General features: G+C 43.0%; 2 protein-coding genes across 5 annotated transcripts in view; one reads left to right on the top strand and one right to left on the bottom strand.

Moving 5' to 3' along the window:
- ppip5k1a (diphosphoinositol pentakisphosphate kinase 1a) overlaps positions 1 to 3,571 on the top strand; it is a 47,587-nt gene extending 44,016 nt beyond the window's left edge. For all 4 annotated transcript variants that reach the window (XM_071400961.1, XM_071400960.1, XM_071400959.1 and 1 more), the window contains one exon: positions 2 to 3,571. In XM_071400961.1, coding sequence (XP_071257062.1) covers positions 2 to 642 — 641 coding nt within the window. In that variant the 3' untranslated portion in view covers positions 643 to 3,571. The remainder of the gene's footprint in view (position 1) is intronic.
- Positions 3,572 to 10,610: 7,039 nt separating this feature from the next.
- The window catches only part of map1aa (microtubule-associated protein 1Aa), a 65,056-nt gene continuing 59,783 nt past the window's right edge, over positions 10,611 to 15,883 (bottom strand). The window contains exon 8 of the mRNA XM_071400957.1: positions 10,611 to 15,444. Coding sequence (XP_071257058.1) covers positions 15,289 to 15,444 — 156 coding nt within the window. The 3' untranslated portion in view covers positions 10,611 to 15,288. The remainder of the gene's footprint in view (positions 15,445 to 15,883) is intronic.

Raw genomic sequence — 15,883 nt, 5'->3', positions numbered from 1 at the left:
GACAGCAGCGGTCCGTCCAGTACGGTGTCCAGCGCTGGCCCCTCCTCCCCCACCACGGCAGACGCCTCCCCCCATTTTAGCTTCAGCGACAAGACGCCCTTCACCCCCCAGAACAGCGAGGAGATCCACTCCTGCCATCACAACACAGGCCAGCAGGCCCCTACTGCTGGCCCCCAAACCCCCAAATTCTCCAATCCCACCAGCCCCATGGAGGAACCGACCACCCCCTGCCAGACACCCCCAGAAGACAATCCTGAGGCCCCAGCCACCCCCAGCCACCTGCCCCTGAGTGTAAACTCTGAAACAAGGCAGGAGGAGCCAGGCGAGTCCCCTGCTTCAACTGAGGCCACTTGCGGTGAAGTTCCGGACCTCAGCCCATTGAGCCCGCCATCTTCCCCACTGGCAGACCTCTCTCTGGGCCGTATGGACGGATACCTCCCCGGTTCTCTCCCGGTGCTCCTGGAGCTCAGAGAGAGCGGCAGTGAGGCAGGATCCAGCGCACAGACGCCCCAGTCCCCAGAGGGGCCTGACGAGTTCTTTGACACCCAGGAGACGGCAGAGATGTGGAGGGGCAGCACGGGGAGCCTCCCCCATCCTGGGACGCCACTGGAGGTGGGAGCCCCTCACGCGTCAGAGGCCTAGGTGGGGGCTCAGAGAACCAGAGAAGGAGCCTAGGTCTTCTAAGAGGCTAGAAGGAAGTAAGGTAGAACTTCTAGGGGGCTGGAAGGAGGCCCTTAAAAACTCTCCTCGGCCAGTTCCATGTGGTGAACTCCCAGTGGAGCATTCTAGTGACCTAGTCTAAGACCAAGGCCCTGTGGCTTGTAACTTATGTCTGGTGAATAGTGGATCGGGCTGCTGCTTCTTAGTGCTTCTCTACCCTGGTCTCGTGTTCATTAGGCACAGAAACGGAGGAAAAGGGCCTGAAAAAGGGAGAGACTTCCTGGACTTGTCCATTAAGATACGCGCATTTTCTATTTCCATTACAAAACGTTTTAAAATGTAATGAACACGACCCCAGTCTCTATCCCACAGCTGTCTGTGAACCAGCCGTTGTAGGAGAACTCAGTGTGACCATAGAACTACCACCTAGTACAGTACAACATCCTTATCATGACTGTCATGTATGGATGTTTTTGTCCCTGTGTCCGATAGAAAGCCTCTTGTTCCGAAGAGAAGCGTTGATGTTGCTGATGTAAACAGTCTATAATGGGTGACATCTTCTATCCACTGAACAGCCCTCAGTGTGCACCATTGTGGAGATCTCGCCAAATATAACTGAAACAACATTTCAATTTGACAGGTGGGCTCGCATATTGCATCATGTACATCGCTACGTACATACCGTTTACTATAGCTAGAATTGCAGCATGTCCACCAACTCATGGACATTGTAAAAGGAGATGGTTTGAGAGAAATCTCACTTCAAGTATTGTGAGTAATACGTTTATTTTTCCTGCTGGGAAATGTACACGTCAAAATGTGTTTATGTTGTGTTGCAATGTAATTTAAACACAATTTCATCAAGTTTGGCTTCGGCAAACACAAACAGAGCCGTTTTGAAATGCGTTTTCAGTTGGCAACTTTATTGCAATATATTGAAATCATGGTCTTGTCACACATTGAAATGATAAATGCACCACATGACTGGTCTGTGACATTTCATCAAACAGAAGATGTCACCCTGTGTGTTTCCCCAGTTGTCCTGTTCTAGGCTCTCCTCTCCCTGTGATGGTCTGTATCACCGTTAAGGTCTGTTCACTTGATATGCGCCACAAATGTATTGCATCGAGCCAACAAGAGCCAAGGTAGGCTCTTTCCTGTTACCACGCTGAGCTCCGAGATAAAGTCTATTAAACTCTGATCTTGCGCTGCAACCGACCAAGCAGCGCTCCGCACCTTGTGCCAATCAAGTGAACGGGCCTTAGAAACTCCTGACTAGCAGCTGAGGTCTTTTCTTAGGGGTAAAGAAGATCTCCACTACATGTGTGGTGAGATTTATTATTTCCGTTTCCTCTTTTGAGATTCAATATACTCAGATCCTAGCCTGGTCCCACACTGCACAGATGTAGGATCTTAATTTGAGCCAGTTTGCTACAGCAGAAAAATCATCCTGCAGGAACTGGAAATGTGGATTATAATTAATGGACATTTTTGTAGGGGGTCATTTGATACATTTTTAAGTGGAAATCACAAACTTCAGAATCCTTTTTAAACATCAAATATACTATACAATTTACATTTCCTGCAATGAAAGTTCTCCTGCAATATTGTGATCAAATGAAGATCTTACATCTTATGTGCTGTAGCTAGCTCTTCTATTGTTGTCAAGCCATACATGTTGTCACGACAATGAACGCAAACACACAGGAGTTGGCTAAAGCACAAACGGACTGGAGCACCAGGCTACTATCCCTCTAGCCCCGGTTTGAAAGCAGCCCCTAGTCACTTCCCCTAGCCCCTGAAGGACCTGCATAGGAGGGAGCAGTACTCTACTGACTGTAAAAATAATCAACGTTTGATTCGATCACAACTTGTGCACTGCTTTTTTTTGCCAAATTCCTTAAACCTCAACTACCACTAATATAAGTAATCATATAGAAACCATATGACGAGAGATCTATATTTAACTTTGAATGACACCTAGTGAGGTGATATTTTTAATGCAGAGCCATCAGATTTATTAACCGTTTTAACTTGTATCATAGCAACTGTATATTTTTGTAAAAGATCACCTCAAACATTACTGTATTAAGCAATCTTTTTTTTTCACTGAACAAAAGAGGTCGGGGTATTTTTGGATGGTTCTCTGTGGTTCCATTGCGTTAGACAGTTTTTGTTGCAGGGCCTGTTCTGTGTGTGGACTATTATCAGTGTGTGTGTGAGAGTAAATGAGATTCTGTATTTGACTATTGGGGTTGGTGCAGTCGTATCGTGATGTACTGTAGAGATGATTATTTCTGTCACGTAACACAATTTAATGTCAGTCAAAGAATGAACAACACTGCTGCTGCATAGAAGCAACATTAACACTGTAATCTGTCATTGTTTCAGTGGACATGTACAGATGTGTTTCAAAATCTAAACAATGAAACTATATCTGATTGTGTGTAATACCTTTGGTCTGTGTCTCCGGCCTACAGTAGTGGTTAGTGTTGTCTGTTGTAAAGTGTTTGCAACATTTCATCTGCAATTCAGGATGCTAAACTACACTGAAGTGCTGTATCTGTTAGGTTTGGAAAGAGATTGATTAACCCTTTTTGAGTCATCTTTTTGAAGGCGTTGGAAAGTGAGTAGATAAAATGAAATAGCGTAATGAAGAATTCCCTGTTTAGCTGCTATGCACTTCTAAACTCTTCATGAAGGCTTTTACGAATGAAAAATGCACTTAAATGCTTTTGGAGCTCTCAGTGATTTCAGACTTAACTTAAAAGATTCAGCTGAGGAAACACACTCTGCTTTAATTTCTCTGCTCTTTGCTGTGTGGGGTCATCGGCTCAATGGCTCTATGGTTTCTACAAATGCCGCTTTATTTCTCTAAAGGATGTTCCGAATAAAATGTCCTGTGAAATTATATTTCTCCCACTGTGTGCTTCTATTGGATTTGACTTGTGAGTACATGGCTGGCCTTTGTTCATATAACCATGCTTTTCCTGTTTTTATATTTGTGAGCATCTGGACGGTACACAACAATTCCACAACAACAAAAAGACAGTATGGTGTATTGTACTTGCAGTACATAGCAACCCTTTATCAGCAGATAACAATATGGTTTACTTTACGTTGACAATATTTATGTTTAGATAACATGGCTCAAATCATATATTCATAAAAATGTAATCTAAATTGTGATTTGAATTGGTATATTGGTGGCAGCGAGCGGTGGGTTATTGACTGATTGGGTCTACAGAGGTGCATCCTCACCCCTTTTTACGTTGACAGTATTTCCCATCCCCCAGTACGTCAGTGACGTGAGCACTAGCATTTTGTTAATGGTGTCATACAGCCGAGTAATCTCATTGGGGTAACAACTGCCAGATGCCTCGTGCGACAGGGGCCTGTTCAACGAAACAGAATGTTCAGATAAAAATGTGTTGTCTCATATACCATTGTCATGTACACCGAACAAACATATAAACGCAACATGTAAAGTGTTGGTCCCATGTTTCATGAGCTGAAATGAAACAACTAAAACCAGATAAAGTATGTAGAAAAAATAATGGAACAATTCCATTTTTAAATACGATAGTGTTAGAGAACAAACGATCAGGGTTCATCTAAAATTTAAAAAATGGCATTGAATTTGTTCCAATATTTGAGTCACTCAGATACTGTAAGAACAAGGCAAAGCCATGAGAAAATGTGTATTATTGAAGAACAATTGGCTTTAAAACGGAACATGTTCTCAGCCGCATGGTGCGGCAGGTAGCCTAGTGGTTAGAGCGTTGGGACAGGAACCGGCAGGTAGCCTAGTGGTTAGAGCGTTGGGCCAGTAACCAGCAGGTAGCCTAGTGGTTAGAGCATTGGGCAAGTAACGAGCAGGTAGCCTAGTGGTTAGAGCATTGGGCCAGTAACCAGCAGGTAGCTTAGTGGTTAGAGCGTTGGGCCAGTAATCAGCAGGTAGCCTAGTGGTTAGAGCATTGGGCCAGTAACCAGCAGGTAGCCTAGTGGTTAGAGCGTTGGGCCAGTAACCAGCAGGTAGCCTAGTGGTTAGAGCATTGGGCCAGTAACCAGCAGGTAGCTTAGTGGTTAGAGCGTTGGGCCAGTAACCAGAAGGTAGCCTAGTGGTTAGAGCGTTGGGCCAGTAACCAGCAGGTAGCCTAGTGGTTAGAGCGTTGGGCCAGTAACCAGAAGGTAGCCTAGTGGTTAGAGCGTTGGGCCAGTAACCAGCAGGTAGCCTAGTGGTTAGAGCGTTGGGCCAGTAACCGGCAGGTAGCCTAGTGGTTAGAGCGTTGGGTCAGTAACCGAAAGGTTTCTCGATCGAATCCCCGAGCTGACAAGGTAAAAATCTGTCGTTCTGCCCCTCAACAAGGCAGTTAACCCACTGTTCCTGAGTCGTCATTGTAAATAAGAATTTGTTGTTAACTGACGTGCCTAGTTAAATAAAGGTTACATTAAAAATAACCACATCACAACATCGTCCAATTTAATATCAATAAAAGCCTTTATCCCTTGAAATGCTGTCAGCTGCTGACTCAGCAGTCCAATGCATTTAACTGTATAAATGGTAACAGCAGGGAGGTGAGTTAGTTTTCGTCTAGTGCTCTGTATTGTCCTCTCCTTATTGCGCCTTTGAGAGTAGTCAGGTGGGTCGTCCTTCAATTGCTATGGCATCTTGAAAGAAATGTACTTCATTTTTCTAGATTTATTTGGGTACATCTTCCAATTCCAAATATGGTAGCAAAATGACTTTCTTTAAGCAATGTATAAACAAAGTTTAGCAGTATAAAGGACTTGCATTATGTTGTATCATTGATAACCAGTTCAATAATCTGTTCAGCAGGAAAAAATTATGTATTGGAAACATCCTAAAAACGTCTTTAGGGACGTCCCCGGATTGAGCCGGGAACTAGATAAAAACCTCTAGGCGACTAAGACAGAACTTTCTAAGAGCGTCCTATAAACGTCCTTGGAGATGTCCCTGGGAAAAAAACGGGAACTAAACAAACTCCTTCAAAATGGCATTGTAACTGTTCAGTGAGATTTGGGCCAACCATGGAATAGATAACCGTCTGAAATGCTACTGTTGGACCAATTGGCAGCCACCCGACATTACCCCATTGCCCAGTACGACAGTTGGAACACAAACACACAGGAACACTGCTCCACATTCATCCCATTTCAGAAAAGAGAGGAGAAAAGGAAGAACAGGCTCCGGCTACATCTGTTGGTCCTACTACATCGAGCTCATGTGACCCTGCGGATGATGTCATAGTTGTTGCCATTCAGCGTGTGCCAGCTGGGGTATTCAACAGATCGCTGCTCATTCGCCAGCCGCTCAAAGCACAGATTGTACCCCGAGCTCGCTTCAAGACAATGGCTGATATATTGTGTAAGCAGTAAGCACAGTGGCAGAGTATTTGATCAGATCAATTCAGGCACAATCTAGACCTATTCTATATTAATTAAACAGATAGAATAACTGCTCTGTTGTAGATTAACTATCTTTCCACCGTGTCAGTTTTACAATGCAAACACTCATCACTATAACTGATCTTAGTGACAGTAGAAAAAAAGGGTCTTACTGCAAGCAACATTACTTCCCTTGCCCAAATTGTGGAAATGCCCCCACCCTCCTAAAGACAGACACTGGTGGCCAGCCTTGGCAGCACAATCTGCACATTGTCCCCCTGTCCAGACCTCCTTTCACATGCAGAGGGACATTATTCAGGGTTCAGTCTTCCCTTCATCACCACAGCATGACATCATCCCTAAATTCACCATGACATCATCCCCAAATTCACCATGACGTCATCCAAAATTCACCATGACATCATCCCCAAATTCACAGGCATGTTGGGATAGAGACGTGGGGTCCTCAGCTATGGCTGTGTCCCAATTCTCCCCCATCTCCTGAAGTGTGCACTTTCTCACATGGATTTAACATAGGTGGAAACTCTGGCAAGATCAGATTTGCGCCATTTTTATTTTTTATTTTTATTTCACCTTTATTTAACCAGGTAGGCCAGTTGAGAACAAGTTCTCATTTACAACTGCGACCTGGCCAAGATAAAACAAAGCAGTGCAACAAAAACAACACAGAGTTACACATGGGATAAACAAACATACAGTCAATAACACAATAGAAAAATCTATATACAGAGTGTGCAAATGTAGTAAGATTAGGGAGGTAAGGCAATAAGTAGTCCATAGTGGTGAAATAATTACAATTTAGCATTAACACTGGAATGATAGATGTGCAGAGGATGATGTGCAAGAAGAGATACTGGGGTGCAAAAGAATAACAATATGGGGATGAGGTAGTTGAGTGGGCTATTTACAGATGGGCTGTGTACAGGTGCAGTGATCGGTAAGCTGCTCTGACAGCTGATGCTTATAATTAGTGAGGGAGGTATAAGTTTCCAGCTTCAGTGACTTTTGCAATTCGTTCCAGTCATTGGCAGCAGAGAACTGGAAGGAAAGGCGGCCAAAGGAGGTGTTGGCTTTGGGGATGACCAGTGAAATATAACTGCTGGAGTGTGTGCTACAGGTGGGCGTTGCTATGGTGACCAGTGAGCTGAGATAAGGCGGGGCTTTACCTAGCAAAGACTTATAGACCTGGAGCCAATGGGTTTGGCGACGGATATGTAGCAAGGGCCAGCCAACGGGAGCATACAGGTCGCAGTGGTGGGTTGTATATGGGGCTTAAGTGACAAAACGGATGGCACTGTGATAGACTACATCCAATTTGCTGAGTAGAGTATTGGAGACTATTTTGTAAATGACATCGCCGAAGTCAAGGATCGGTAGGATAGTCGTTTTACGATGGTATGTTTGGCAGCATGAGTGAAGGATGCTTTGTTGCGAAATAGGAAGCCGATTCTAGATTTAATTTTGGATTGGAGATGCTTAATGTGAGTCTGTAAGGAGAGTTTACAGTCTAACCAGACACCTAGGTATTTGTAGTTGTCCACATATTCTAAGTCAGAACCGTCTAGAGTAGTGATGCTAGTCGGGCGGGCGGCTGCGGGCAGCGATCGGTTGAAGAGCATGCATTTAGTTTTACTAGCATTTATGAACAGTTGGAGGCCACGGAAGGAGTGTTGTATGGCATTGAAGCTCGTTTGGAGGTTTGTTAACACAGTGTCCAAGGAAGAGCCAGATGTACAGTATACAGAATGGTGTCATCTGCGTAGAGGTGGATCAGAGAATCACCAGCAGCAAGAGTGACATTGATATATACAGAGAAAAGAGTCGGCCCAAGAATTGAAACCTGTGGCAGATTTGACACACTGAACTCTATCAGAGAAGTAGTTGGTGAACCAGGCGAGGCAGTCATTTGAGAAACCAAGGCTATTTAGTCTGCCGATAAGAATGCGGTGATAGACAGAGTCGAAAGCCTTAGCCAGGTCGATGAAGACGGCTGCACAGTACTGTCTTTTATCGATGGTGGTTATGATATCGTTTGGACCTTGAGCGTGGTTGAGGTGCACCCATGACCAGCTCCGAAACCAGATTGCATAGCGGAGAAGGAACGGTGGGATTCGAAATGGTCGGTTTGTTCACTTGGCTTTCGAAGACTTTAGAAAGGCAGGGCAGGATGGATATACGTCTGTAACAGTTTGGGTCTAGAGTGTCTCCCCCTTTGAAGAGGGGGATGACCGCGGCAGCTTTCCAATCTTTAGCGATCTCAGACGATACGAAAGAGAGGTTGAACAGGCTAGTAATAGGGATTGCAACAGTTGCGGCGGATCATTTTAGATAGAGAGGGTACAGATTGTCTAGTCCAGCTGATTTGTAGGGGTCAAGATTTTGCAGCTCTTTCAGAACATCAGCTATCTGGATTTGAATGAAGGAGAAGCGGGGGGGCTTGGACAAGTTGCTCCGGGGGGTGCAGAGCTGTTGGCCGGGGTAGGGGTAGCCAGGTGGAAAGCATGGCAGGCCGTAGAAAAATGCTTATTGAAATTCTCGATTATCGTAGATTTATCGGTGGTGACAGTGTTTCCTAGCCTCAGTGCAGTGGGTAGTTGGGAGGAGGTGCTCTTATTCTCCATGGACTTTACTGTCCCAAAACTTTTTGGAATTAGTGATACAGGGTGCAAATTTCTGTTAGGAAAGCAAAGGCTAGCTTTTTCAAACTGATTGTGTATATTGGTTCCTGACTTCCCTGAAAAGTTGCATATCGCGGGGGCTATTCGATGCTAATACAGTACGCCACAGGATTTTTTTGTGCTGGTCAAGGGCAGTCAAGTCAGGAGTGAACCAGGGGCTATATCTGTTCTGAGTTCTACATTTTTTGAATGGGGCATGCTTATTTAAGCTGGTGAGGAAAGCACTTTTAAAGAACAACCAGGCATCCTCTACTTACGGGATGAGGTCAATATCCTTCCAGGATACCCGGGCCAGGTCGATTAGAAAGGCCTGCTCGCTGAAGTATTTTAGGGAGTGTTTGACAGTGATGAGGGGTGGTCGTTTGACCGCGGACCCATTACGGACGCAGGCAGTGATCGCTGAGATCCTGGTTGAAGACAGCAGAGATGTATTTGGAGGACAAATTGGTCAGGATGATATCTATGAGGGTGCCCATGTTTACGGATTTAGGGTTGTACCTGGTAGGTTCCTTGATCATTTGTGTGAGATTGAGGGCACCTAGTTTAGATTGTAGGACAGCCGGGGTGTTACGCATATCCCAGTTTAGGTCACCTAACAGTACGAACTCTGAAGATAGATGGGGAGTAATCAATTCACATATGGAGGGGGGTCTATAACAAGTGGCAACAGTGAGAGACTTATTTCTGGAAAGGTGGATTTTTAAAAGTAGAAGCTCGAACTGTTTGGGCACATACCTGGATACTAAGACAGAACTCTGCAGGCTATCTCTGCAGTAGATTGCAACTCCGCCCCCTTTAGCAGTTCTATCTTGATGGAAAATGTTGTAGTTGGGGATGGAAATTTCAGAATTTTTGGTGGCCTTCCTAAGCCAGGATTCAGACAAGGCTAGGACATCAGGGTTGGCGTAGTGTGCTAAAGCAGTGAACAAAACAAACTTAGGGAGGAGGATTCTGATGTTAACATGCATGAAACCAGCAGCATACCACCCTGCATACCACTGCTGGCTTGCTTCTGAAGCTAAGCAGGGTTGGTCCTGGTCAGTCCCCTGGATGGGAGACCAGGTGCTGCTGGAAGTGGTGTTGGAGGGCCAGTAGGAGGCACTCTTTCCTCTGGTCTAAAAAAAAAGATCCCAATGCCCCAGGGCAGTGATTGGGGACACTGCTCTGTGTAGGGTGCCGTCTTTCGGATGGGACGTTAAACGGGTGTCTTGACTCTCTGAGGTCATTAAAGATCCCATGGCACTTATCGTAAGAGTAGGGGTGTTAACCCCGGTGTCCTGGCTAAATTCCCAATCTGGCCCTCAACCATCACGGTCACCTAATAATCCCCAGTTTACAATTGGCTTATTCATCCCCCTCCTCTCCCCTGTAACTATTCCCCAGGTCGTTGCTGCAAATGAGAACGTGTTCTCAGTCAACTTACCTGGTAAAATAACGGTAAAATAAAATAAATAAAATAAAAACCAAGGCTTTTACGGTTACAGAAGTCAACAAATGAGAGAGCCTGTGGAATAGGTGTAGTACTGGGGGCTACAGGGCCTGGGTTAACCTCTACATCACCAGAGGAACAGAAGAGGAGTAGGATAAGGGTACGGCTAAAGGCTATAAGAACTGGTCGTCTAGTGCGTTGGGAACAGAGAATAAAAGGAGCAGATTTCTGGGTGTGGTAGAATAGATTCAGGGCATAATGTACTGACAAGGGTATGGTAGGATGTGAGTACAGTGGAGGTAAACCTAGGCATTGAATAAAACATTTGTATTCATTATGGATCCCCATTAGCTGCTGCCAAGGTATCCAGGCACTCATATCAAAAGTTACCTGAAATCAGACACAGTTGAGGCTTTTTGTATTCTTCAATACATGTGTTTTATTGATGATCACCACACTTTTCCCTTTGACAATAAATCTGCTGAAGTTCTATGTTCCTTGACGTGTTAAAGATAGATACAGAAGTATATTGCACTTAAAACAAAAGATTTAAGAACAGTCATGAAGCTTGCAGAAAGAAAGAGGAAAGCGATCACAACGCCTTCCTTACAGCACAGCCAGTGGAGGCAAGATGACGACCTTGCACCAGCCTTCCCCATACCATCCACACAGTTAGCTTTTTTAAATATGCATCTTTTAAAATAGCGTTTCTATTTTATTCATTTTTAAACTATTACCTACAGGATTAGAACTAATAAGGTAGCATGCACAGACAAGCAGAGTTTATTGGAATGATGGACAATCTTCATGAGGATTTTCTACATCAGGATTCTGAGGAGTTCTGGAGAATTCAACTGAATTATTATTTTTTTGCACAATACATTGTTACTGTTTTTGTTCTGTTTGTTTTTTTTATTTGGAAAAATTCACTGTGTGAACCATTATAAATACCCTAGATATAAAATGTATTGATATAGTGATCCGAGTCACTATCTGGCAGTCAGTTTTGTATGTCTATGTCTATGAATATAATGTTAATTCTAGTCTTCAGAATGACGCTGACATGAGTTAACAGTTGATGTCTCGATTAAGACAACCTTGAAGTCAAAGACCACAGGAAAACTGGTTAAATTACAGCACAAGAAGATTGAGCATCTTCTCATAGAGTTGCTGAGATATAAAGGGATACTGTTGTTCTGAATCCCATTCTCTATGTGAAAGCCAATTGCAAACACTGTAAAATTATCCAATATTTGTTATACAGAATGTTCTCTCAGCTAAACAATATAGCAGGCATGTTAGTTTTCCTTTGAAGAACTGTTAGTAAGACAATTACCTGTACGGTCAAAAATCAGTCTCTGAACATGAAGAACTTGTTCAGTTTTCTTTAATCAATCGCTGATGAATTAATTGCACTCGTTTCTCAGGGCAACCATTAGAAATAGACAGACTTCAGACAAGAGTAAAGAAATAAAATAAGACATTCTGCCCTAAAAATAAGTTTGATATGCACTGTATTCACACACAATAGAGGAGACAGTCTGACTTTGACTGACAACCCTTTTGAGTTGATGGAGCAGAAAACATATACAACTACTAACTAGTATGTCACCAAGGCAACCAAGATATCAATGTCCTCCACGGAGAACGTAAAGGTTAATCTGCTTCTTCACATTCGGATCAGCTGGAACACTCAGAACTAGCCTGGTTAAACCAGACTGAATGCTGCTCTCAGTATTGTCATCGCAGAACTGCTCTCAGTCTGTTAACCAGGCTATCTCAGAACTGCTCTCAGTCTGTTAACCAGGCTATCGCAGAACTGCTCTCAGTCTGTTAACCAGGCTATCTCAGAACTGCTCTCAGTCTGTTAACCAGGCTATCTCAGAACTGCTCTCAGTCTGTTAACCAGGCTATCTCAGAACTGCTCTCAGTCTGTTAACCAGGCTATCTCAGAACTGCTCTCAGTCTGTTAACCAGGCTATCTCAGAACTGCTCTCTGATAATCTGCATGGTCCGGTACATTTGTGCAATGAGCATCAGCAAAGAAAAGAAAAAGACATTGCAGGATTCAAAGCATGTTTACTGAAAGCATTTGACAATTCATTCTATTTTCTTTGTCTCTATGATATTATTTACGTGTGTGTGCCATATGTGTCAGAAAAACTGGAATACATTGCTGAATATTCTGATTGGCCTCAAAGATTGCGCAATGGTACAATTTGTCTAGACCCTCGAACAAGGCATGTTATAATTTGTTCTTTGTAAGCCTCAAACTCAATGTCATGATGCAATAAAATGGAATTAAAACATGTTTCTGTCTCGTTTTCTAACAGTTAGTTTCTAACAATCTACTTAGTTAGTCCTAACTTACAGTAATATTAAAGGATACAATTACAAACTGTGCACACAAATGAAAACCCATCTTAAATAACACTGAAAATTACATTCTAGACACACTGAATATGATCACATAAAATCAAAAGCAAATTGTACATTTTGTCTTTAAAAAAACATTCCAAGGCATTGAGTCAAGGTGATTGTGGTAGAGCAAAAACCTTTTGGCCTCTGGTCCCAAAGTTAACGGTTCTAAAACAGCCCTAGAGCAAAATACCTCAATCCCTTTCCATGGGCATCATAAGGATTAAGAAAATAATACAACTCAATAGGAAATAACACATCTGTGTGAGTTAACATTTCCAACAAAGCTCTCTCTTTTTCTGATTAAAAATGACTGCTTTTGTGTTAAAGAACATAAACACAATTGGTAGAAATCCCAAATTAGAGTATTTTCATATGAGTAGGCCTACACGTTCTTAGAATAAGGGTTTGACCACAGTTGGTTCTTGTTAAGTTGTTTGATAGTTTGTTCTTCTTGTTCACTATCGCCGACGGAGAATATCAGACACTGGGATCACTGACTGGTAAAAGTACCACGTTAGTTTGCTTAGTAGGATGTGCAAATCATATTTTTGGACCTTTGCTTTTAGTTTAGTGATCATACTACAACACTGACCTGCCCACCTAGCCACTACTTTACCATGGCAAACCATCCTCCATGTCTGCACCAAACATGCCATGATGAGAACATTCTGATATGCATTCCAACTACAATGTAATTGTCTTGGAGCTTTCAGTGCCAACATGGCGCCCGTTCAAATTCTGAGACCGAACACTGAATATTTACCCAACACTGAATATCTATGGCTTTGCCACAAGGGCCATTTCAAGCAAGCATCTGAGTCTTCCTTGAACACACGGCAGGACAGAAAGGCACATGTGGGTGACAGTCAAACCTCTATCATCTATGGAACCGCCCCACAATGTTCATCAACGTTTCATCAACGTGGTCTTAATGCACGGCACAAACACCTCACAGACAAGTCTTCAGACACTCAATCTAACTAGTACCCTGTACAGGTGATGGGCCATGGGCTCACAACCACATGGTCCTATTGCTGTAGTCATAACCAGGTTAGGTATGACTGCCCCAAATGGCACCCTATTCCCTATGTAGTGCACTACCATAAGGCTCTGGTCAAAAGTAGTGCACTACATAGGGAATAGGGTGCCATTTGGGACAATACCATGATGGTCATAGCTGGAGTACTAGTCTACACTATCTTCACCTTACACAAATCCCAAATCACACCCATGTCTCTTAAAGGGTCAATACTAAATGTGAGAATAATCATATGATCTGTGATACCTTCCCAAAGTGTGGACCTACTCCAGTTCACAGACAGTGTCGGTCTGTAGCTCTGCAGTTAAATAGCGGAGGGTTGTTGTCTTTAAGTTGCGTAACATCTTTTAACCTGACAGCCTCCTTTCTATCAATGAGTTCATGAACACAAACAAGCTGCTTAAGCTATTTGTCATTTAATAAGCCACACTATTCCAAGCCAATGTGTAATGCTTACATTATGTTATACATGCGTATAAATGCTATGACGAGGAAGTAGTACATTGAATGTAGCAACATTGCAACCTGACATACAGTCATCAAAATGTTGCAGTGTGAGTATTCTCCTTTCCTTTCACACAGTAGCATACATTGGTCTGGTCCATGATATGTTTGTGGATGCAAGCTTGGAAAATAAATGCAAGGGGAATCTACTGTGCATGTTGTATATTGTACAATATACACCAGCCCTGTTCGACAGATCTGGATGTGTTCTGGCTGGGAACATCCTCAAAAGACTTCACTTTACAACCAGACAACACTGATAGTTACGATTTACTGAATATGGAGCTTGAGAAATCCATTAAAAGCCAATTTCACCTTGCAGAAATTACATGACAACTGAATGGCACACACAACACCTTTGAGTATGACTCGATTTGTTTTTTCCACCCTATTCTACTACAAACATAATTATTCGACATCTAAAAGACTCTTAGAGACAATCTACTTAGAATATCATCTATGTCAATGTGTCAATATTAGGCACAAAGTTCAATGAGTGGCACGTGGATGAGAAAAGTACCATTGGCATTAGCATGGTGTATTCAGTTCTACAAAACATAAAAACACTAAAGTACACAATGTGTTTTGGTGTTATAACTTCTTTAAACAAAGATTAAGTTGTTGTTGATTAAGTTGTTGTTGTTGATGACTCTGTAACATTATAATAGGGCATACTTGTGTTTTGAATTATGCCTATTAGAAGAAAATCTGTCTTAACTTGAAGGAAACAGTAACCATTGCCTGGACATTTGTCCTGGATCTCTACCGTATGCACAACCGACTTGCTTCCTGTAATAAACCTTATAATTATAGTAGAGGAGCGTTATAGTCTGAAGAGCACCTTTATAATACAAACAATGACAATAACCATAATCAAATGTGTGGTTGTTGAATATCGCTGTGTCTAAAATGACACCCTACTCCACATACAGTCCAGTGCACTACTTTAGAGCAGAGTTCTATGTTAGCTATAAGACAAATAGGGTGTAATTTATGATGTACTGTTATGATTTACCGTAATAAATAAATCCCTAGAAAAGGCAGATCCAAAATATTGAAACAGACAGACTGAACCAGGGGAGCTGTGTGTTGTCCCATTACAGAAGGGAAGAGAGGGGGGATGGGGCTTAAAATTCTATCTTGCAGGCGGGGAAAGACTCATCCTGCATGACCACGGTGCTGCTGGAGGCCAGAACCATGATGTTTAGCTCCTGCTGCCGTTCATGGGTCTGCTGGTACCACTCCCGAGTCACATCTGTGTCATGGGTGGGAATCAACGTCACCTGCAGGAGAGAGAGAAAGAGAGAGAGGCAGAGAGATTGAGGTAATGGATAGAGGTGGGAGGAAGAAAGGAGGAAAATCAGAGGAGAAGAAGATGGGGAGAACAGAGAGAGAGAAGGGAGAGATGAAAAGGAGAGAGGTAGAAAGATGGGAGATTTAATCAGGTGTTAAAGCAGACAAAGAAATCCCATGACTGAAACTGAAGTCCATCTCAGATTGATTGTCTGGGGCCAAGTAAATTTCCCCTTTCATGTAAAAAGTCATGACCATCATGCTTTAATGGAAAGAGTATCATTTTGAACATGTATTAAACTGCGAGTTTGACCAATTCCAGTCCCCTTGATCTGCAGGCCTATAAAAGGTATTGTCCCTTGGTGTATATTATCAGATGTGCTATGAACAATAAGCTTTATCACCTGTGGCCCAACTGATGCAGCATGG

This window comes from Salvelinus alpinus, chromosome 5, assembly GCF_045679555.1.
Source record: "Salvelinus alpinus chromosome 5, SLU_Salpinus.1, whole genome shotgun sequence".
Taxonomy (NCBI): domain Eukaryota; kingdom Metazoa; phylum Chordata; class Actinopteri; order Salmoniformes; family Salmonidae; genus Salvelinus; species Salvelinus alpinus.
Note: the sequence above shows the minus strand (reverse complement) of the source record. Positions and strands in the feature narration are given on the sequence as shown.